Genomic DNA, 21,359 nt, shown 5'->3' on the forward strand with positions numbered 1-21,359 from the left:
GACCCCACGTGCATCAACGGATGTCGTTGTAAGGGAGGCTCTTCCAGGCAGGGGTGAGGAGCCAATCAGACAACGAGAAAGTACACGTGGAGTTGGTGGCTTGTCCACAATCGACGGACCGCGATGCCAAGGCCGATCAGAGCAGGGCATCTTAATTAAGAGGATAAGCTTATTTTGAGAGAGGAATTGACTTTGTTGAGAGACTTCTTTTTACATTTAAGCACGAGAATCCGGGGAAGCATGAGGAGGAAGTGATCATCTTCCAGCCTGTTAGATGAAGCATCCAGATATCAACCACAACTTGAGGCTGTACAGTAACAACCACAAGTCAAGCACAATCATCGTCCCTCGAACGATTACATCTTTCACAGGATCCAGCTCGCCAAGCCAACCGCCAAGGACCGCGCCACAACTCCCGCATCCCATAGATTCGAGCGACCACACGCGAGCTCTCCCTTCTAGCACGTTTCCACACTGCCAAGTCAACCAATGCACCGAAGCTTCTGTTAAATTTCAGGGATGTTTGATACTACAATCTTGTCTGCAATTTTCAGCTCCGAGGGGTGACGGGCTTTGGTTTGATCTGTTGTAGAAATACGTCCGTGTTGGCTGTTGATCTAGACGGATGTGAGGTTTTAAGTGGCGTGTGTGGTGAGATTGCCTAATTGCCAATGGATAAGTATTTCCAGTCAGGGTGAGAAAGACATATCCTGACGCCTGGTTTGTGAGAACAGGATGCAGCACCACAGGCAGTTGCTTGAGCTGCACGGCTTATCTTCGTGACCTGACTTGGTATTTGCTAGTGGCAATCTTCAAGACACATGCATGATGGGATTGTTCTGGATTGCTTCTTTGTTCTTCGATGTTACATACCCTTTAACATCTTGTATTCGCTAATCTTAGGCATTTTTGTTTTTATCTCTTTGTCGTCCCATGTTAGTGGATCAATTCTGCATAGAGACGGATATCCATGCTCTGACAGATGGTTATACATCAAGACCTATAATGAAGCACGTGAGATCCGGCCCGGTCAGATATTATTAATGTCATCTGGAACTTCTTGCCTCGATTTATTTACAAGAAGGTAGCTAACAGTTCACCTTGCCACAAGCAGGTTTGTGATGCGTATTTCTTCCTGTGCCAACATCCGAAGATGGCAAAGGCCGGACAAAGTCTGGTGAGTAAGAAGTCTCACAGTCGAGTCTCTTGCAAGGTTTGTTAAGGTTACAGTGCATAAAGAGGCCACCTTGGTACATAGCTATACTAGGTTTTCCGAGTTTTGCTCATGGCGAGCCATTGTGTAGGGTAGACTCAATACAGTGCAAAGACATAAATTGTAATTAAAGATACGACCGATGGAGGTTTGTTCAAGTCTTATCATGATATAATTATGAAATTCTTAGGATAATTTAATTTTGTAGGTCTAATAAAAACTGAGTCCCGTGTTTACTCCTAGAAAATCCTCACATTCTCTTCCGACCTGCAAATGCCATCAGCGATGTCGTTCTCAAATATCATGTTCAAACATTGTGCTTACCATGCCAATTTATCTCACTACAAATGAATGAAGTGACAACTGTGTTGTATAGTTTACAATTTCATGCTTGTAGTAAACCTCGGTAGGTTCTGTGACTTGGTGCCAGGTAGTAAAGAGGCTGAAGCTACTGTGCCTCGATATCATTCTACCAAGTATAGAGTGACGACCGTGTTATCTATACGGAGGCAAAGGCTATGAATAACTAGCTCAAAAGGTCAAGCGACGAATGGCGCGACAAGGCGGCCATCTTCGGCTGCAACCTAATCACGCTTTTCAGCCGGCTTCTAAGACCCGGCGATAAATATATCAGCTAGGTACCTAGCTAGAGGAGGAGAAAGCCCTGGAACGGCTGACTAGCATGATCAGGTTGCGGCCAAAGATGGCCGCCTTGACACGCCACGTTGCTCGACCCTTTGTGGTAGTTAGATATAGTCTTTGTCTTTGTATGATGATACAGTGGTCACTTTTGGCCTTTTGAAGGGCAGGTTTGATAGAGGAGGTCGCAAGAAAAAACCCTTGGCAGTTGGTCGGGTGCCACGTGTATAGGATCTTTCGTTCAGTAGATAGGCATGGTGTTATTGTCTAGAATCGGTGTCAGCAATGGGGATCAGGGTAGGAGAAGGGGCAAGCTAACTGACAAGTTGGTATTTTGGTAGTAATTAGACGGTCAAGTCAAGAGTGTTTCCAAGGTTGTGTTGAAGAAAGAACACGTGGATTACTGAGCAATGCTTTTGTATTGTGTAAGAATAAGGTTGCGTTTGTGCCCTACTTTGCAAATATGACTCTTGTTGAAGGGAAACGAAAGTCAATATTGTCTTTACCAACCACCAAATTCTAGCAAGTATGGACAGCCTCTTGATCCCTCTTCATCAAGATCATGCAATGATACTAAAAAGATAGTTTCAGCTAATAGTTGACCTCCCGCGGGATTTGGGGTTCTTATAACCTTTGACCAATCCTTGACCTCAATTGTTCATGACCCCCAAAGAAAGCCCCTCTTCCCCCACGGCGGGGTATTTTACTGTATTCCGGCCTCGGCTCCTCACCCCAAAAGTGTAGATCGTGATTGGTCAACTTGGTGATCCGGTCTTCTTTCCGATGGCATCATGTTCCCCATCATGCGCTCATCAGCGTTGGTACATATACAGCTCCGATCCCTCATCAACAGTCCAAACATCTCATATTCCCTCAATCACTATCTAAAATGAAGCTGCTCTACCCAACATCCCTCAAGCTCGACATCCAAAGCCTCGAAGGCTTCTCCGTCGACCTCCACTCATACGACGTCAAGAAGCCCATCCCAGAAGAGCACGTCGACGCCGAGATCCTCGTTACATGGACAAACACAGCCGATAACCTCAAGGACGCCGCAAAGCGCCTCACAAAGCTCCAATGGATCCAGTCTCTCGCTGCGGGTCCCAACGACGTTCTCGGCGCTGGTTTCGACGCCTCAAAGATTAAAATTACGACTGGTTCTGGTCTTCACGATCACACTGTCGCAGAGCATGCGTTGGGTCTCTTGCTCAACGCCGCTCGTCGTTTCTACGAGATGCGCGATTACCAGCTCCAGGGCAAATGGCCAGGTCACCTCGGTGGTCCTCAGCCAGACCGACCCAAGGATGCTTTCACAACGCTCCGTGATGCGCGCGTGCTCATCTGGGGTTTCGGCAACATCGCAAAGAGCCTCACCCCGCAGCTCGTCGGTCTCGGCTCCCAAGTCCGAGGTATCGCTCGTCAAAAGGGTGTCCGCAACGGTATTGAGATTTACACCGAGGATGATCTCGACAAGCTTCTCCCCGAGACTGATGCGCTGGTTATGATCCTCCCCGGCTCCGATTCCACGCGCCACGTTCTCAACGCTGAGCGCCTCAAGCAATTGCCCAAGCACGCGTGGGTCGTCAACGTGGGGCGGGGTACATCAGTGGATGAGGATGCGCTTGTTGATGCGCTGGAGAAGGGAGAGATTGGAGGAGCTGCATTGGATGTTTTCGAGACAGAGCCTCTTCCTGAGCCAAGCAAGATCTGGAAGGCGCCCAATACGATTGTTTCACCGCATGCTGCTGGTGGACGACCACAGGGTGCTGAGGGGCTGATTGCTGATAACCTTAGACGGTTCAGGGCGAAGCAAGATTTGAAGAACATCATTTAAATAATAGTAAAATAAAATAGCGAAGACATATATAAATCTTCATTTTTTCCTCATCTTGTTCAACCCCTTGCGATGCTTAATGATGGTGCTGCAATTGTTGCGACAACAGAATGCCCCTCTGTTCAATAGGGGATTTGAGGGGATTCCCACTGTAACTTAGGTACTGTCAGTCACAGCGGGCAGCCATCACCCCGCCAAATATGGTCTCATTGGTTAGAACGAGTCATCTAATCTTATCTGATCATCAGCCAGTTCATCTCCATCTCATCTTCATCCCCATTCATCAATCATCATCTGGGCTCAGAACCACAGGACTACTTTCAACCATGACTCTAGTTCAAGATATCCACAAGAACGCCAACGCACCCAACTCTTGCCAATTCACTCTCCCCACAAGAAGAGGCGAATACCTCATCCAAGTCTCTTGGCCGCTGTGCTGGAGCAAAGAACGCGCACCGCCTGAAGATGACACTTCAACCATCTCCACTGTGTAAGAAAAGCCTCATCTCCAGCTCCCACGAAACTGATTTTCTATAGATACGTTGTTGATGGAAACGCCTACTTCTTCACAGCAACAGATATCGCGCGTCGATTGGAGCTTACTCACCACACTAGAGTTGTCATTGTAGCAATCGGCTATCCCAACAAAACATGCGTGTTTGACAAGCGTCGCAATGGCGATTTGACACCTGAGGCTTCTGATGGCACCTACAGTGTGCCGCCTGGCCCTGATGGGAAGCCCTCCCCGGGACCATTTGGTGGAGCATCCGACTTTTTGGATATAATTGACACCCAAATCCGACCATATATAGAAGAGACACTCCTCCCAAAGGTCCCTCTCGGATCTGCGCCCAAGGCTCTGTTCGGCCATTCCTACGGCGGCCTTTTCACCCTCAACGCTTTATTCACTCAACCAGATTTCTTCGATACCTTCATCGCAGCCAGTCCATCCATTTGGTTCAACAACAAAAGCATTGTGCACAATCAAGAGAGAGAATTCCACGCACGCGAACCTCCTAACGCTCAAACTCCACGACTCTTGGTCATGTTTGGCGGTGCTGAACAAACGCTTATCAAATTGCCTGGAGAATCGGATGAAAAGTTTGAAAAGAAGCAGAAGGGAGCGTGGGAGAGGAAGATGAATGATAACGCAATGGAACTGGTAGATAGGATGAAAAAGTCAAAGAAACTAAGGGATGTTTGGATGTGGGAGTTTGAGGGGGAGGATCATGGTGGTGCAGCACCTTGTGCTTTACAGAGAGGGCTATTTAGGTTTCTGATAGATCAACGTACAAAATAGTATCTTTACCTTTTAGCGGGTGATATATTTCATCTCTTCTTTCTATTTCGTCCGGTATGTAGACTGAATGGTCAGTAGGGGTCAAATGTCGTTCACAATCTCAAGGTATTAATATGCCATTAAAGGTAACCATGAATCAATTCTAATACTTTTCCGCTCACAAATGAAAAACAATCGCTATAATCAATCAAGCATCGACGTTGCCCTAAGGGTTGGCCCCAGGCCTAGGCTTTACCACAATCTTGATTTTGGTCTTGGCCTTCTTAGCCCCCTTTCCGCCCGTCGCCTGTCCAGCCGCTCTCCTCTTGACAACTCTTCCAGAAACAACCCCCTGTGCTGTCTTCTTCGCCTCAAGCGCCTTCCAGTTAAAGTCCGCTGGATCAAACGGAGGATCGTGAATCATATCGAAGTTGCGGTTATCATCGTACTTGAGGAGAGGAAGGCTTGGTCCTTCTTGCACGATCTGACGACTTCGAGTTGGGTACCGGTGCTCAACGGTACGCCACGCAATAAGAGTAGGAGGCTTGATTGGGGGTTGACTTCTGTTTGCCACTCTTATCCACGGATTGATGATTTGCTTTTGGAAGCAGCGCAGATCCCACGCCGCCATGCTCTTCCACGCCCAAGCAGGCCGGAGTCCGTTGCCCGGAGCAAGGATGTGAGGGACCGTCCACGCATGGCTAAAGTCACCGATTTGGCCTTGGTAGTACTGCTGCTCCTTCAGATCACGGACGACGATGCCACATTTGTGCAGTTGTTGCAGGTCTCGCAACATCTTTGGGATTTGCTTGATCAGACTCTTCTTCACTGGGTTGGGCAGTGGAGTCGCATCCGGGCTGCGATGGTCCTTGACCCAGTCTTTGACGATGGCGTATGCGGGCTGGGCCAAGTCGTAGTGTTCGAGTATAGCATCTGCCTCGTGCGACTGCTGGGCGGCTCGGTCGTTGGGAAAATACTCTGCGATTGCGTCGTTCCACTGTTGTTGGAACTTGGGTGTTAGGTACAGTCGCAGATAGCCATGTGCTTTGATGGCAAGATCCTCGCGGTCAAGTTCTTTGAGGCGGCCGTATACGCGACACTCGGCGAAGAAGGGTGTCACTTGGTCTACCAAAGCATCCATGACGGCTTGGGGCTGAGGCTCATCCACGGCGGCGTTGAAGTTTGGTGTCCGGTCCATCAAATAGTGTTCCTCAATAGGATCCATCTCGAATTCTGGTTTGTCGAGCCAATGGGTCCTGAACTATATATCACAATTAGTTATCCGTAGTTATACAAGTCGTGCCTGAGTATATACTTACAAACTTGACAACGTATATGTCGTTGTCGATTCGCATTCTCATGACAGCAGAGTGAGCCCCAGCGCCCAGAAATTCGAGCAATTCGTAGTCATGGTTCTCGATGTCTTGTGTGAAGGCTGCTAGTTTGGGGCCCTCAATGTTTGGTAGCGGTGGTAGTAGTGCAAGATCAGCAGCGGCGGCGGCAGCCATTTTGAAGAGATTGTAGTATAATAAACTGTATATAAACAAAAGTGTATGTTGTGTAGAAAGTGCGATGATTCTGTTGCGATGTCAAGGTATATCTAGGTAGGGGATCGAGCGGGATCTTTGTACTTGGGAGATTGACACCATCATCTTGACTGAGAGGCATGTTGGACTCTTTGGAGATGAAATAATCAAAGAAGAGACAATAAAGAAGGAGTGCTGTTCGAATAGACCAAACGCTGGCATGCATTGTACCGGATGAGCTTGACAAACGATTTAGGTCGAACAATGAGACGATGGGTCACGCTAGTGATGAGTGATGATTGTTAATTGTTCAATGTTAAAGATTGATTGTGGATCCATGTTGAAAAAGAATATTCTAAAAATGATATTCTTTGTTTTAGCAGGGGCAATCCCATTTCATCTCTTCTTTGTCGGTGCCTGGCCGCTTGTTCTGCCTTCACCACTGTTCACGTATTTCATATTTGCCCTGAGAAATCCTTTCAGAAATCTTTAAGTGTATTCTTAATAAAGACAAACGTGATAACATTTACTTTGCATGTTTCTACCTAGTCATAAACAATCATACATCAGTTGAAAATGGTGCAGTGATATTGCTCCACAAACCTTAGAATAATAATATGGCCACGAAAAGACAAACAAGCAATCAAAAGACCTTGGAATAACATAACGATGAAGTCCACTGAGGTCTTTTATATACAATAAGTTTGCAGTGCTCAATGTAAGTCAGCTAGATTAGCATGGATGAGTGTTACTGTTGGTTGGGTACCATTGCCTGCCTGGTCTACCATGATTCGATTAATGATTCTCTAATGTCATAAACAGTTACACGTGACCGATCCTTGACGAAAATATCAGTCAGTATTTGAATCTATGTACTGCAGCGGCATGTGTCTATCATTTCCAGTATAGTCTACAACTGGAAATAAACATCATAGAACCACGAGGTTATGACAAAACCAACCATCACCGACAGTCTTCAGGGAATTGCTCTTTAACTCATGAACGCATACAGAGTACCCCGGGCATATTCGGTTTAATTATTATCCTCTGAGCCCTGCCAAGGGATTTCTCCTGTAAAGGGTAACCAATACGTCTCCTGCAGGCTCTAAAGAGAAAGGAGAAAAGGGTACATTAAAATCTGACTCTTGCCCTATCTGTATCCTTTTATGATCAAAATGGGTAGGTCTAAAATTATCCAATAGCCGGTCTGTATTTCATATCGCACCAATTGCCAGCCTACAATAATTCGGCGCAGTTAACATTAGGCTTAGCATAGAGATACAAATCCGGAAGGTACTTTTGACCACTTCGTTAATATTGCCAACCTGGCTGCCCAGTCTTGGCGTAAGCAGTCATTCCCTGCTTCACAGCCCGATGAGCATGCATCTTAGCCGCCTGGTGAGTATTCCAATCTCCTATTAGCTATCTAGATGCCGCCTATTATATCACCACAACGCCGTAAGCCACGGTCAACTTGCCTGCGGCCGGCCATAAGTTGGAAATAGGTGCTCAGCCACCGTGCTGGGCGGCAGACTCTTCATAATTGTAGTTTTCAGTTGGTCGTGTCTCAGTATAACTTGCTATTTCAGGGTTTGTCGTACAGGACTTGCGATAAATACCTAGTACCGCCCCCTCGTGGACAAGACGGCAATCATGTTTTCTTAAAATCACGCATTTACCTCCCTACACAGACAACAATGGCCAAGCCACTCCTTCATGAAAGCGATGGACTTCTTAATCCAAACAGTAACATGGATAGATTCGTCGGCAATGACAGCAAGGAGAGCACCAAGAAGATGGACGATTGGAAGGTCACTCTTATTAGTGGCTCATGTGCTTGTACTGCTGTTTTTGTCGTCAATCTCTGCTTCACCATCTGGTCAAGCGTGAGCCTCAAAGACATAGAGGATAGCACAGGGACGAGTCGAAGAATCATGTACGAGGGTTCCTGTTCGACAACCCGCAACATGAGTCTCGTGATTCACCTTATCATCAACGTCTTCGGCTCGGTTCTTCTTTCTGCCAGCAACTATGGGATGCAATGTCTTTCAACACCCACCAGGGCCGATGTTGACAGAGCCCATGCAAAAGGGAAATGGGTAGACATTGGTATACCCAGCTTCCGTAACTTGTGGAAGGTCTCCTTATGGAGAGCAGTACTTTGGTGGCTGCTGGTTCTGTCATCGGTGCCACTTCATCTCTTGTAAGCTTCCCAACCCCAAGACAAAGGAGTACAAAACTAACAACACCGAGGCTCAACTCTGTCGTCTACTCTTCCCTATCAGCATATTCTTATGAGACCTTTATCTTCGATAGAAACCTCAATTTAGTCGAAACCAACAACGGACTTGTACGAGCAACTAATTTCACTAAAGCCAGATTCGAGTCGAGGAATATAACAGTCAGTCAACTCGACAATCTCACCAACTCGGAGTGCATCAATAAGTACGGTACAACTTTCCAGACAGAAAGGATCGACGTGATACTGGTTGTCGACAATTCAACGTCGAAAATTGAATCGAAACGAACACACAAGATAAACTCTGCCTTGCCGCACAACGTTCGACGAAACGACAGGGAATCAGATTATGATTGGATATGTCCAAATTCAATATACCAAACACCTTGTCACTTCCAATTACCAGAAATTAAACGTCGGCCGGATAATTGGAGACCACTTGGCCGTCATGGTAATAGTGAAAACAATAGTAGGGTCAAGTATTGCCTCAGCCAACCAGCACCACAGAGATGCAGATTGAACTTTGACATCTCCCTTGCGTCGATTGTTCTTGTTGTAAACTTGGTCAAGGCGATTGTACTTGCATTTATTGTTATTCGGCCACCAAAAGAACCTCTATTCGTCCTCGGAGATGCCATTCAGTCATTTATGACTCGACCAGATGAGAACCCTCGCGGAAGTTGCTTAGCATCTGCGCGCACTGTCCGCAACGGCCTTTTAGACAAGCCGTACCTTGTGCATACAGCGCCTAAAAGACGCGGAGTTGCCGTTACCTACACGCGGTGGTTCTTCAGCCTCGTCATGTAAGAACGTCAGCCCCAGAAGCAAGACTCAAGACTAACACTTCCCATCTAGGTATGGAGTTGCATTTGGTGTTAGTTGCTGGCTTCTGGCTTATGGCATCAACCATATAAATGGTCCTACCGACTTCAAGAGCCTCTGGGGATTGGGATTTGGGACCGCAAACCAACTCACCCTGATACAAGGTGACACGGGCTTTGCAAACAAACTGCAGGAGGAAACCCAGAATATTTTCCTCAAAGTTCTCGTTTCCAACCTTCCTCAACTTATCTTCTCGATTTTGTATTTCCAATACAACAGCCTCTATACATCCATGGCTGCCGCAAAGGAATGGAGCGATTTTGGCCACAAGCGACGTCCATTACGCGTTTCTTCCAGCCCGAGAGGTCAGCAACGCTCTCGGTACTTTCTTCAACTCCCCTACCGTTACAGCATTCCGCTCATGCTAGTGTCAATCCTGGTACACTGGCTACTGTCGCAATGCATCTTTATTGTCATTGTTGAAGAATACAAAAAGGTAGCGACAGAATTTAAGTTTCGGGGAACTACGTCAACCTGTGGGTATTCACCAATCGCCATCATCTGTGTTGTTATTACCTCTGGTCTTATGGCTGCCGCGGTAATTATTACAGCTCTCCGTCGACTACCAACTGGTATGCCTGTGGCTGCGAGCTGCAGTTTGGCGATTGCGGCTGCTTGTCGTCAGCCAGACGGTGCCTTGCATTCTGAGGAGGCATCAATACTACCTCTACAGTGGGGTGTTATGACTATCGAAAAGGAATGGTCTGCTGGAGAGATAATAAAACATCATTGCGGGTTCTCTCATGAGCCTGTTCGGAAGCCGGAGTGTGGGCGTATCTACTGGTAATGCGTCGTAATAGATATAAGAATTCTGCCCTATACTGTTGTAGTATTAATTTTTTCCTGATAAGCTCATATCTTTGCAAAGATCTAATGAGTCAAACATTCATAAGAGTTCTGCCCAACATTAACCAGCGTGAAAGTGTTCTTTTCTCTTCTTCACGATATATCTATCATGACGTTCATGCTTGTCTTTCATCCGGGTAAAAACCAAGTATTCGTATCCCCATCTACAAAACCCTGCCCAGTCCCATCCTGACTAAACCCAAAAACATCAAAGTCCACACCCGATTCTAGCCCGGCAAATGGCCCATCCATATTCTCAAGCCCATTATCAGTGGGTAAATAGTCAAGCTCCTGCACAAGCGCCTCTTCAACATCGATAGGCTCGTAAATATCCTTGCCCAAACTTTTGAGATATTGTCGATGCGCCGCCACTGCTTCTTGCGCTCGTTGACTCAGATCCCCGACGACAGAGCGCAGTGCTCTAAATGCTTCATCATCTATAATTTTGAGGAGTTTGTCGAATAGGTCGAGTGCTTTTATCGATATGTGCTGATCTGTGTGTATTGATTTGTGGCCTGGGTTGAGAATCATGTTGGCGAGAAGGACTATCAGAGCTGAGAAGTGGGAGTAACTGCATTGCCTGGGAAGGTCAGTACAGAAATAAGAAAACAAACGATAATACTTACCATATCAGACACTCTGTCGGTGTTGCTTCCTGGAACAACTTCATACATCCCCTGCTTACATCAACGCACTGATTCCACCCCTCTGGCAGAGGCGCCTGTTCTTTGCTTATACCATTTTGATCTCCTCCAGATATAGTGTCTCTCCCAAAGGAACTTATCCTCTTCTGCCAATCCTTGTTATAACTATAAATGCCGTGTATCATGACCTCTGTCAGCAAGAATGCATGATGCATCTTAGTCATCTGCACAAGCTGACTCGGCCCAACAGTCGCAGCAACGTGTTCGATATGGAACGCCTGCGGGATACGCTCATACCACTGATCAAGCATGGATTGGAGGCGCGCTATTCGTATTTGACGCTCTTGGGGTGTGATTCGACTGGCGCGGTTGGAGTGGAGGAGATCGTAGACTTTGCCTTCTATATAGGCAAGTTCGACACGTCGTCGGTGGTAGTTAAAATGTATTTGACCGTTTTGCGTCCATACCAACCCTGCACTATCTGCTGGTGCGATAGTGGGTAACGGAATGTCGATATCCTCGTCGTTTTGACAAGAAGGTGTATTTCCTCTTAGACTAATATCCTGCACTTGTCAGCTAGGCTCGTTAGAAGTTATCTGTTAACATACCTTGTCCAGAACATACGCAATCCAAAACACTCGTGATCGGTGTTCCGCTTCGGCAGCGGGAAAGCTCATCGCCGCTTCTTGCGAATGTAATCGCAATCTATGCGCCAACCGCAACGCTGTCCCAATAATGACACCCGCAGGTTTCGGATCACGACTGTTTTGAAACAGCATCACGATACCCAGCAAAACCTGGACACCGAGTAGATCGTCCTCGCGCGTGACAAGTTCTGATACGACACTTTGAACATTCCGCAAACACTGGTCTGCCTTTTCAACCTGGGCCACTTGGCTATCCGTAAGAGAAAGTTGAGGCGTGCGGTACCCGATTGCCAAGACGCATTGGATAGCTGCCCACCTTGCTCTGTTGCGCGTATTCGGTTGATTGTACCATGATCTAAGAAGTTTCATAAACACCGGTTGTTGGAAGAGTGGGATGACAGTGTTGAAGGTGGAAAAGTAGTGGTTCGCTATCGGGAGAACCTCCTCGAGAGGAGGAAGGTCGAGTGAGTTTGGTTGGGGACCTTCGTAGACAACTGGGCGAACAGGATCGAACTTCCAGGAATAAACACCTAGTTTCGCCAGGTCTTCGTCGATTCCGCCCTTGCTGGGAACGGAATCTGATGCATCGCCAATGCTAGAATGGCTCTCTGGTGAACATGTTGGCGGTTTAGCGGCATGGGCGTCTTTAGCAGCGTTGAGAACCTGCTCCAGATGCTCTTCTATACGCTTCAGCCGAGCTTCAAGACCTTCTGAGCGATTGTTTCTACTTGTATTAGCTTTGTTCGGAAGTGGAGGGTAAATGGGCTCACTCTGATTGTTGTTTGGCTATTCTACCCTTTGTCGAACTGGGCTTGCGCCCGATGGGACTGGTGCGACAAGTCGTATTGTAAAGTATGCAATTCGAACAGTCGGGCTTTAGCATGTCGCATTTGATCTTTTTCTTGAAGCATAAATCACATGCTGGGGTCCATTGTTTAGCTGAGTGTGCTGAGCTGAGATCAACTCACTTACCCTTGCGACGATTTGAAGGTACAGGGTCTGTGCCTTCTGGAGTTGCCATGTTTGCGGTGATCCCGACGAACTCAAGATGCAAGAACAGCTCTGTGAGTAAGTGGTATCTTCGTCTGTAAGATGCGATTAATTGAAGCCGAATTGTAGAGTCATTTCGTCGATATTCTGACAGCACGAGGCTGACAAATACATTCAATTCATCTTCAGAGTCTTCCACTTCCAGAGCTGGGTCCACTACGACCCGCTGATCGTAAGCACTAAATTAGGGGTCCTCGAGACCTACCATTAAAGATCACCTCAGGACTTCTCACATCGAACACATCAAGACTTGAAGATATACGATAAGCTTACGCAAATCTCCCCTTCTTGTCGCATCAATGCTGAGGCATCCGGGCAATTATAGCATTTATATTGGCTGCAAACAGGGTCATGCTAAGACCGATCTATCACTTTGATCTAGGACAACTCTTCACTGTGTTCATAGCCCACCATCACCAACCAGGATCAAATATCACAACACTCAACAATGGCCGGCAATGCGTTAATAACATTCTTCATTACTTCATAAGAAATCTCAACTAACTTGATAAGAGGCCATCATATATACCACCCTCCCGTCCAATCACCAACGCCTCTGGTATCAACCCAATCTAATAAGTCGTGAGAGCAGGCGTGCTAGGGTCTCTGGGGAACGAAAACTTGGTCTCCACAAACACCTTTTGCATACCATCCTCCTTCTTCTCAAACTTGTAATACACCTTGTCAAGATCCTCCAGCCTGACGCGGTGCGACAGCATCTGAGCAGGATCAAGCTCGCCCCTCTGGATCATCTCCAGAAGCTCACCCCAGTACTTGTGAACGGGGGCCTGGCCATTACCGATGAGGCGAATTCCGCGCTCCATCAGGGATCCGATGTTGAAGTGGTTCGTGTAGCCGACGTACACACCCGTCACGCCGCACCGTCCGTAATTGCGAACGCCCTCGATCATCTCGTTGATAATCTCGCTCGTGTCCGTCTCGGCACCGATGGCAAGCTCAATTGTGTGCATCCAGCCCTTGGGGTACTCGCCCGCCACGCACTCGATGGCGCAGTCGGGGCCGCGGTTACCCGTAAGCTCTTTGAGGCGGCTCACCACGGTGGGCTTGTTGGTCACACCGTGAGACAGCTGCTTAAAGTCGACCAGCTCCAGCTTGTCCTTGTGTTCCGCGGGCCAGCGCTCGCGAACAAAGGAAAGGCGGGGCTCCGTGTCGACAAAGATGACCTTGCTGGCGCCTTCTTTGAGGGCAAAGATACCAGCCATTTGGCCGATGGGGCCAGCGCCAAAGACGGCGACTGAGTCGTTGGGGTAAACGGCTGTATCCTTAACGGCGTTGTAGGATGTAGCCAGAACATCAGACAGGTAAAGGGCTGACCATGTTAGCACAAACTTGCAATAGAGAGCAAGAGGTTACTCACCCTTCTCATCAGGAACATCATCGGGAATCTTCAACAAGTTCACATCACCAAGCGGCACGCGCACGTACTCAGCCTGACCACCAGCGAATCCACCGGTGAAATGCGAGTAACCAAACATGCCCGCGGTACGTCCACCGTACATGGCACGCTCAGTAGTGTTGGAGTTGGTCTTTTCACATTGCGACGAGAGCTTCTGCTTGCAGAAGAAGCAATCACCGCAAGCAATCTGGAACGAAGCGACGTAGCGTCCGCCAACATCAATGCCTGTGACGCCAGCGCCGACCTCGTCGACGACACCGCAGAACTCGTGACCCAAGATATCACCCTCGGAGAGCTGGATGACTGTGCCGTGGAGGAGATGCAAGTCGGAGCCGCAGACGGTGCTGCCTGTGACTCTGAGGATGACATCGCGGTCTTCAATAACCTTTGGCTTGGGAGCGTCAACTGCGGGGAAATATTAGTGTTTGACAACGTATAAGTGGTGTGAAAGTAAACATACCCATCTGAACCTTGTTCTTGCCCATCCAAGCCAAAGCCTTCATGGTCTGGCTATGGTCGCCCGTCTCTTGGTACGAAGTAACATCCTGCGCCGTAATAGCGTTATCGCTATGGCCGACGATCTTTTCGACGCCGTAAGCAGCTTGAGTAGCCATTTCGTATTAATAAAGTGTTAATAAATATGTGTTATGGTTTGTTGTTATGGCACCAGAGTCAAAAAGCCACCTCGATGGACGTACAACTCGTGGTATTTAACCACGCGGTACGCAAACCTTCATGACTTCATTTGACAAAGGTCCACCCGTCATAGGTAGTATCGCTCGGCCTCAAATCGTCAGCATGACAGAAAAGAGATACTGGAGGTGGAGTACAGGAAGCTCTGAGTATGTACAAGAGGACGTTTTGCTCCATTGACGCACTCATGACGATCCCTGTCGCAACGTCATTGACTTTTCACAGATCGAAGAATCGACTACCCAGAACATGGGGATGGAACAAAAACGTTGAAGTTTCAGTGGACCGCCCGGAATTATCTTCTGAAACTAGCTCTATTGCCGCTAAAACATTTCCTATTCTGTAACTTGACATCTCGATCTGAGTTCATAGCTTCATCATAGTCTCACCCAATCGCTTGGTTCCCGCCGCCAAGTTTTCTTCCTCCACATGAGCTCTGACAAGCTTTGGGGACCTGGAAGCTACAATTTCACTTGCAAAAAGGTTTAAACGGTCAGGAAGTGACATTAACAAGTTGGTTTATTAGGTAGATAGTCATATCGTATCATTTCCCGTGTCATAGATCTGGTACACTCAGATCACGCTGATCCCCTCTTGGAGCTCCGTCTTGGTGGGCATCTTGTTCACCCGCATCAACTCGGCACTCTGCGCCATAGCAGGATCCCTGCCCATGCTAGCCATGGCAACAACTGTTTCGCCCTTGCAATAATATGCCACGAACTGGTTCTCGGCTGGGCTGCCATCAAGCACCAGGTCGTCCCACCCAGATGCCATCGTGTTGCCACAGTATCGGAGCTGTGCGCCCAATGCTGACCAGAAAATAGGAATGAAATGCTCCGTCTTTCCACCGGGGTTGGCGATGTGGTTGGCAGCGATGCGACCCGCCTTTTGAGCAACGTTCCAATGCTCAATGCGAACTGGCTTGCCTTCACCTCCAGGTCCGTGGTAGGGGAACGTAGCAATATCGCCAATAGCGTAAACATCCTTTAGGCCAGCAACCGAGTAGTCGTCATTGACCTTGACAGATCCGTCCTTCTCAAGTGTAATGCTGCTGTTGTTCTGGAGATACTGAGTCGCGGGGGCAACACCCACACCGAGAACAACCAAGTCCGCTTCCAGTCTTGTGCCATCCTTGAGGCACACGGCACCAACCTTGGATGAGTCGGATGAAGATGGCTCGGCCTTGTCGACACTCGCGCCCATGTAAAACTTGACGCCCTTGCCCTCGAGCGCCTTTTGAAGACCTGCGCCGACCTTTTCACCAAGAACTCTTTCAAGCGGGACATTCTCCATGCCGACGACAGTCACGTCATTGTCGCTGGCTGTAGCAACTGCACACTCCATTCCGATGAAGGAGGATCCGACAACCACGATCTTCTTGCCCTTGTTGCCAATCTGATCGACAATCTTTCTTGTGTCATTGACAGTGCGGAGAGTGAAAATGTTGTCAAGGTTCTTGAATCCATCAAGGGGCAGTCGCCTGGGTGTACCACCCGTCGCGAGGACCAATTTCGTGTAAGAGATCTTCTCTCCCCCTTCGGTTGTAACAAAGCGACCAGAAAAGTCGACGTTGTTGACGTGACCATCAACGAACTTGATGGAGCCGCTTTCGTAGAAGTCCTTGTTTCGCCAGGTCAACTTGTCAAGGTCGGTCAAAAGAGCCTTGCTCAGCTTCGTTCGGTCGATTGGGTAGTTTCCTTCGTTGGAGACGATGGTGATGCCTCCCTTCCAGCCCTTCTCGCGAAGACTCTCGACAACACCCAATGTACCTGAGCCACCACCTACAACGACGACATGCTCATCCTGTGCGCTGCTGGATCCGGCACACTTGACGTTGGGTTGTCTCTTGGAAGACTTGATGGCGCTCTCTTCACCAGTGACGTAAACGGCACCGTCTCGTTCGGCGACCTTGAATACGGGGAGATGGTCGAGGGCGGGGGCATCTTCGATATCGCCGGTCTTTGCATTGAAACAGGCTAGACAATTGATCAGCATAAGTTAAAGATGGATCCAGATCGCCGACCCCAGTCCGGGGACCAGGACTCATGACAGCGCTGTGCAAAAATTGACGGATTACAGTACATACCTCCGTGCCAGGGACATGTGATGCGGCCATCGCTGGTCAATACACCCTTTGCCATAGGCGCACCATAGTGAGTACACTTGGCTCCCAAAGCCTGTGTTGTGCCTCCAGTGTTGACGAGGAGAACCTTGCCGCCCTCGATACCCTCAACCTCGACCTCCTGCTTAGAGCCGGGAGAAAGAGACAGGGACGAGAGACCCTTGAGCTTGTATTCTTGCGACATTGCTTTGTATGTAGAAAAGGACTTTACTAGTGGAAGAGGAGTCTGTATCCGAGCTGTGCGAAAGCTTTGGAATATTCTGGGAGAAAGGTAGGGACGCATCAAGTCGTATTAAAGTAGGGGAAGCTTTGGGGAGGGGAGGTGGGATGATGGGAGAGGCAGTGGGAGAGCCGAGAGAGGGAAAGAACGGATCATGGGCGCAATTGCAACGTCAGTCCCTACACGACAAAAACACAAGCATCACCACCTAAAGAAGCTCCAAATCATCCATGCCTGCAGTTGATAATGTGGGGGATGACAATGGAAGGAATATTAGTGGTCGGAGCTCTCAGTATAGTGAGTTTGTATGACGACATGTTGATGGCTGAGAAGGACCCCTCATCAGTTTGTTACAAAGATATTGCATGCAGTACAACATGTCTGCAGTAAAAAAGTAAGCAAAACGGCAGACCCCGCCTGGATAAGATCTTATGCTAGAGAGACATGATGCCACTATGAACTGCCGACACAAGCGATGTGAGGCGGTGAATAGGAAGGATGATGAATCAAAAACGTTTGCCGTTAGTTGATGGAGTTTAGAGTTTACCGATTGTAGATTTGCTACCCTAGAGTGATCTTGTTTCAATCACGTAGTCTGTCTTTTTATCTCGGCATCCTAGACCCCTCCTCCCGCTTAGTCATCTGTCGTCATTTGACATTTTCTTCCCCATATCAGTGCTGAACACTTGGACTCCTCCCCAACACGACCAAAGCGGCAGACAAAAAGAACCTTGTTTCATGATCCAATCAAATGCCGCAAAGGAAATGAAGACAATCGCTGTCTTTCAACACGTCTTCCCTGCAAAATGTCTGCAGACTAAGCCGAACAGAGATCCGCGCCCCTGATGAGTGCCTGAAATTGCTCGCTTAGATGCCCCTGTACCGCGCCTTGTCTTGCCTTGACTTGCCCGCAGTTGTTCGCAGCCAGTGATTGCTGAAGCACATCACATGGCTTGTCTAGTCTGGGGGGGCTGGTGGTGAACTGGTCTCCTTTAAGGGCTCATCTGCCTTGATTAAGCACTGACGTACGCAAACACAGCGATCCTCTGCCTCATCGTGTCCTCTCTACAAAGACTCCTTTTGTTTACTTTGCTCTACGTTATCACGAGTGAAAAATATCATCGTCGGCGATCACACTAAGTCAGGAACACAAACTCCACACCTACCGCACCAAATTAGACTCGCGCGGGAGGGCCACCCACATCCATACCAATCAATCGATAACGGTAGCCAGTTATAGTTCATCAGAGCCATACAAAACAAAGACCCTCTTCAGTAAACACAAACACCAGCCGTTTCCATCCAAAACGGCGAGTATCGCATTGTATCTTTGGTCTTTTCCCCTCTACTCGACGACCAGCGAAACTCAAGACTCTAATCATCATCACCATGCTCTAAACGTCTCTCCCCTCATTTCTGTGTCCTTGTCCAACTGCTTGCTTGTTTCTCCTTCTATCCAACCTAATTATCATGTGGCCAACCGATCTCACTCTTTCTCCCGCCATTTTCGTCACCTTTCGCGAACCCTATATTTTATCACAATAATCTCAACCCAAAAGGCCTCCCACCATGGAGAGGCCCGACCTTGACCTTGGCCAGGAGCCACAGCTGGCAGAAATGACTTGCTGCTGTGGACGAATCGACTGCGCGCTTCTCAAGAGAAACTGCACCATCCTAGAAACTGTGGAAAAAGACGTGCATACTGCTGCCCAACTTGGCCAGGTAAGTTTGAGAGAAACAGAATTTTCAATCTCCGGAGCATTCCTCCTACCTTTTTCTTTTATTTAACATGCATGCATGTCACCTTTGTATCCCTCCCACCGCCTAAACACCTCCCGCGTGTCCTGCATGCCAGTCCCCGCTAGACACGTCAATATGCCCCATCGAGTTTTCCGCTGCTGACTTGTCCCCCGTTCTCCCTTGTAGGCTCTACTCGCCCGACATGAAGCATATATGGCCGACGCTGAGAGGGACCGTCTCAGTCTTTCATCCAGGATAGAGCATCTGGAGATGGCGAAGCAGGAACTTGAGGCCGAGAATGCCCTGAAAATCGAAGAAAACAGGAATTTACTCGACCAGCTTGAGCTGCTCAACAATACCGTTTCCGAATCCGATACAAGGATCAAAACTCTCGAAGCGAGCTTGCTATCATCCCAGCAGGCCGTCCGAAAACTCGAATCCGCTGCCCTGCGAGCCGAAGATGCGGAGCGCCACATACATCTCCTCGAACTGGAGCAAGATGACCTGTACCACGAATTGAGATCGACCAAGGAAGATGCTCGATCTCATGCTCAGCGTTGCAAGGAGGCGCAGCGTGGCATTATGGACATGCAGGACCAGTTGGAGCGAATGGAAGAAGAGGCCCGTGAGGAGCGTGAGCGACATGCTGAAGTTGTTGGACGAATGGAGCGCCAGCGTCGGGTCGAGAAACAGCTCGACACGGCTGCGGGTCGTCTCAAGGGTGCAGCCGCATCCAAGACACTCCAGGAACCGAAGCCAGGGAACCCAGTCGTCAATCATTTCGTCAGGGATCTCCTCCAAGACAACGCCAACCTTCAATTGGGTATGGCCGAGTTGCGGGAGATGCTTCTCAACTCCAACGACGAGATCCAGTGCCTGCGAGAACAGCTTATCGACCACCAACCTGCTAGCGACAGCAGAAACTCAACTCTAAAGGACGAACTCGAGGCTTATGAGCCACCGACTACACCTCGATACTCTCAAGAACTCCACATTCACCATCACTATCATGTCACGCCCAAGGCTGACAAGGCCAAGGTCAGAAGGAAGCGGGCAAGCTTGAACTCGAGCGTGTTCTCGCCCTCGCCCGCTTCAGGCACTTCGACACCCAGATCCTCCGCTCGCTGGAGTTTGGGCCCTGCTTTACCTGTCGCCTCCATCAACACCAAGGAGCCCAACTCTGTCATCTCGATGCCCAAGCAGAGATGGTCCTTGCTCTCGGAGCAACCCTCCGACTTTGCGTCGTCCGTCCCAAGTTCACCACGATCGAACCAGCGAAACTCACTGTTCGACTCTGCCTTTGGCGACAGCGACTACCCAATGTCACCAGCTACTAGCTTCGACCCTATGTCGCCTTCATGGCGGACTCACCGTAAAGGGCCGTCCGACGTTTCAGCATTCAGTCTACAAGCACCATCCCTCCAGCTCGACCCTGGCACGCCACCTCCAAACCCTCGTCAATTCAACGATAATGTGATTCACGAGGAGGATGAGGACGAGAAGGAGGAAAGCACCTCTCGAGCAGTGACTCCAGACCTCGGCAACACGCCCTCAATAATAGACGAGAGCTCCGTAGTCGAAAGCTCAGAAGACAACAGAGATGACTACATGCCACGCCCAAGAATTCACCGGGCCCTGTCGCATGAGTCAATCATGTCTCTCAGCGGAGGTCTTGATATCCACACCCTCAAGGCTCGGCCAAGCCAGCTCACACTCCGACCACTCGGTGGCGCTGAAGCTGTCCTTACGGGTGTAACAGCCCAGCCCACCCTCTATAGAGGTGCAGCTAAGCGAAGCACCGCCGCTCTTCGGGACAATTTTGCTGGTCTCCCCACCAGCCGAACGACGTCCAACCCGCTGAACAGGCCTGGGTCGAACAGATCCTTGTCGCCCGCTCCTTCTGATACCACACAGGGCTCTGCAGGAGGGGGAGGAGGAATAGGAAAATGGGTTGGCTGGAGACCTTGGGCCTCGACAACAGCAAGCGAGAACATACCCTCAAAATCTGCTGAAAAGTCTAGAGACAAGGGTTTCAGTCGGTCGCCTGGCATCAACCAGCCCGGTGCCATTCCTGGCTTTCACCAGTACTGGGCAGCACAGAAACGAAAGGGTGCGCCAGCTCAGGTCACCACTGTCGCTGTTGACCATGAGGCTTTGGTGGAAGGCCTGGAAGAGTAAACATACGGCCTACCACTTGCATGGCTCTACAAAGTCGGTACAATACACCAGCTGGATACGGAGTTGATAACTACATCTCATTTGCGGCGTTCATTGAGGAGGATTAAACCTGATGGAGATACCCCTTGGCTAGACAAGCCCAGTCCCTTTGTTCTTTTACTTTCCCTTTTTATATCGGTACGGATGCATT

The 21,359-nt window shown here is 48.9% G+C and overlaps 8 protein-coding genes across 8 annotated transcripts; 4 read left to right on the forward strand and 4 right to left on the reverse strand.

Annotated features, from left to right (window-relative positions):
• Positions 1-2,741: 2,741 nt before the first annotated feature.
• On the forward strand, positions 2,742-3,686 carry FPSE_01979 (uncharacterized protein; the record flags this gene model as incomplete). The annotated part of the gene is made up of 1 exon (XM_009255098.1): positions 2,742-3,686. The coding sequence occupies one exon, from the start codon at positions 2,742-2,744 to the stop codon at positions 3,684-3,686; it is 945 nt and encodes a 314-aa protein (XP_009253373.1).
• A 326-nt stretch (positions 3,687-4,012) lies between these two features.
• Positions 4,013-4,986, forward strand: FPSE_01978 (uncharacterized protein; the record flags this gene model as incomplete). The annotated part of the gene is made up of 2 exons (XM_009255097.1): positions 4,013-4,176; positions 4,224-4,986. 2 exons carry the CDS (start codon positions 4,013-4,015, stop codon positions 4,984-4,986), a joined length of 927 nt encoding a protein of 308 aa, XP_009253372.1.
• Positions 4,987-5,191: 205 nt separating this feature from the next.
• FPSE_01977 (uncharacterized protein) lies at positions 5,192-6,473 on the reverse strand (the record flags this gene model as incomplete). Its single annotated transcript, XM_009255096.1, has 2 exons — positions 5,192-6,226; positions 6,285-6,473. 2 exons carry the CDS (start codon positions 6,471-6,473, stop codon positions 5,192-5,194), a joined length of 1,224 nt encoding a protein of 407 aa, XP_009253371.1.
• Positions 6,474-8,188: 1,715 nt separating this feature from the next.
• FPSE_01976 (uncharacterized protein) lies at positions 8,189-10,399 on the forward strand (the record flags this gene model as incomplete). Its single annotated transcript, XM_009255095.1, has 4 exons — positions 8,189-8,694; positions 8,745-8,841; positions 9,238-9,533; positions 9,586-10,399. 4 exons carry the CDS (start codon positions 8,189-8,191, stop codon positions 10,397-10,399), a joined length of 1,713 nt encoding a protein of 570 aa, XP_009253370.1.
• Positions 10,400-10,587: 188 nt separating this feature from the next.
• On the reverse strand, positions 10,588-12,770 carry FPSE_01975 (uncharacterized protein; the record flags this gene model as incomplete). The annotated part of the gene is made up of 5 exons (XM_009255094.1): positions 10,588-11,038; positions 11,085-11,665; positions 11,711-12,473; positions 12,520-12,670; positions 12,722-12,770. The coding sequence occupies 5 exons, from the start codon at positions 12,768-12,770 to the stop codon at positions 10,588-10,590; spliced, it is 1,995 nt and encodes a 664-aa protein (XP_009253369.1).
• A 601-nt stretch (positions 12,771-13,371) lies between these two features.
• On the reverse strand, positions 13,372-14,830 carry FPSE_01974 (uncharacterized protein; the record flags this gene model as incomplete). The annotated part of the gene is made up of 3 exons (XM_009255093.1): positions 13,372-14,129; positions 14,178-14,621; positions 14,677-14,830. The coding sequence occupies 3 exons, from the start codon at positions 14,828-14,830 to the stop codon at positions 13,372-13,374; spliced, it is 1,356 nt and encodes a 451-aa protein (XP_009253368.1).
• Positions 14,831-15,482: 652 nt separating this feature from the next.
• On the reverse strand, positions 15,483-17,215 carry FPSE_01973 (uncharacterized protein; the record flags this gene model as incomplete). The annotated part of the gene is made up of 2 exons (XM_009255092.1): positions 15,483-16,885; positions 16,996-17,215. 2 exons carry the CDS (start codon positions 17,213-17,215, stop codon positions 15,483-15,485), a joined length of 1,623 nt encoding a protein of 540 aa, XP_009253367.1.
• A 1,605-nt stretch (positions 17,216-18,820) lies between these two features.
• Positions 18,821-21,169, forward strand: FPSE_01972 (uncharacterized protein; the record flags this gene model as incomplete). The annotated part of the gene is made up of 2 exons (XM_009255091.1): positions 18,821-18,973; positions 19,178-21,169. The coding sequence occupies 2 exons, from the start codon at positions 18,821-18,823 to the stop codon at positions 21,167-21,169; spliced, it is 2,145 nt and encodes a 714-aa protein (XP_009253366.1).
• Positions 21,170-21,359: the final 190 nt, after the last annotated feature.

This window comes from Fusarium pseudograminearum, chromosome 1 (assembly GCF_000303195.2).
Source record: "Fusarium pseudograminearum CS3096 chromosome 1, whole genome shotgun sequence".
NCBI classification, from domain to species: Eukaryota; Fungi; Ascomycota; class Sordariomycetes; order Hypocreales; family Nectriaceae; genus Fusarium; species Fusarium pseudograminearum.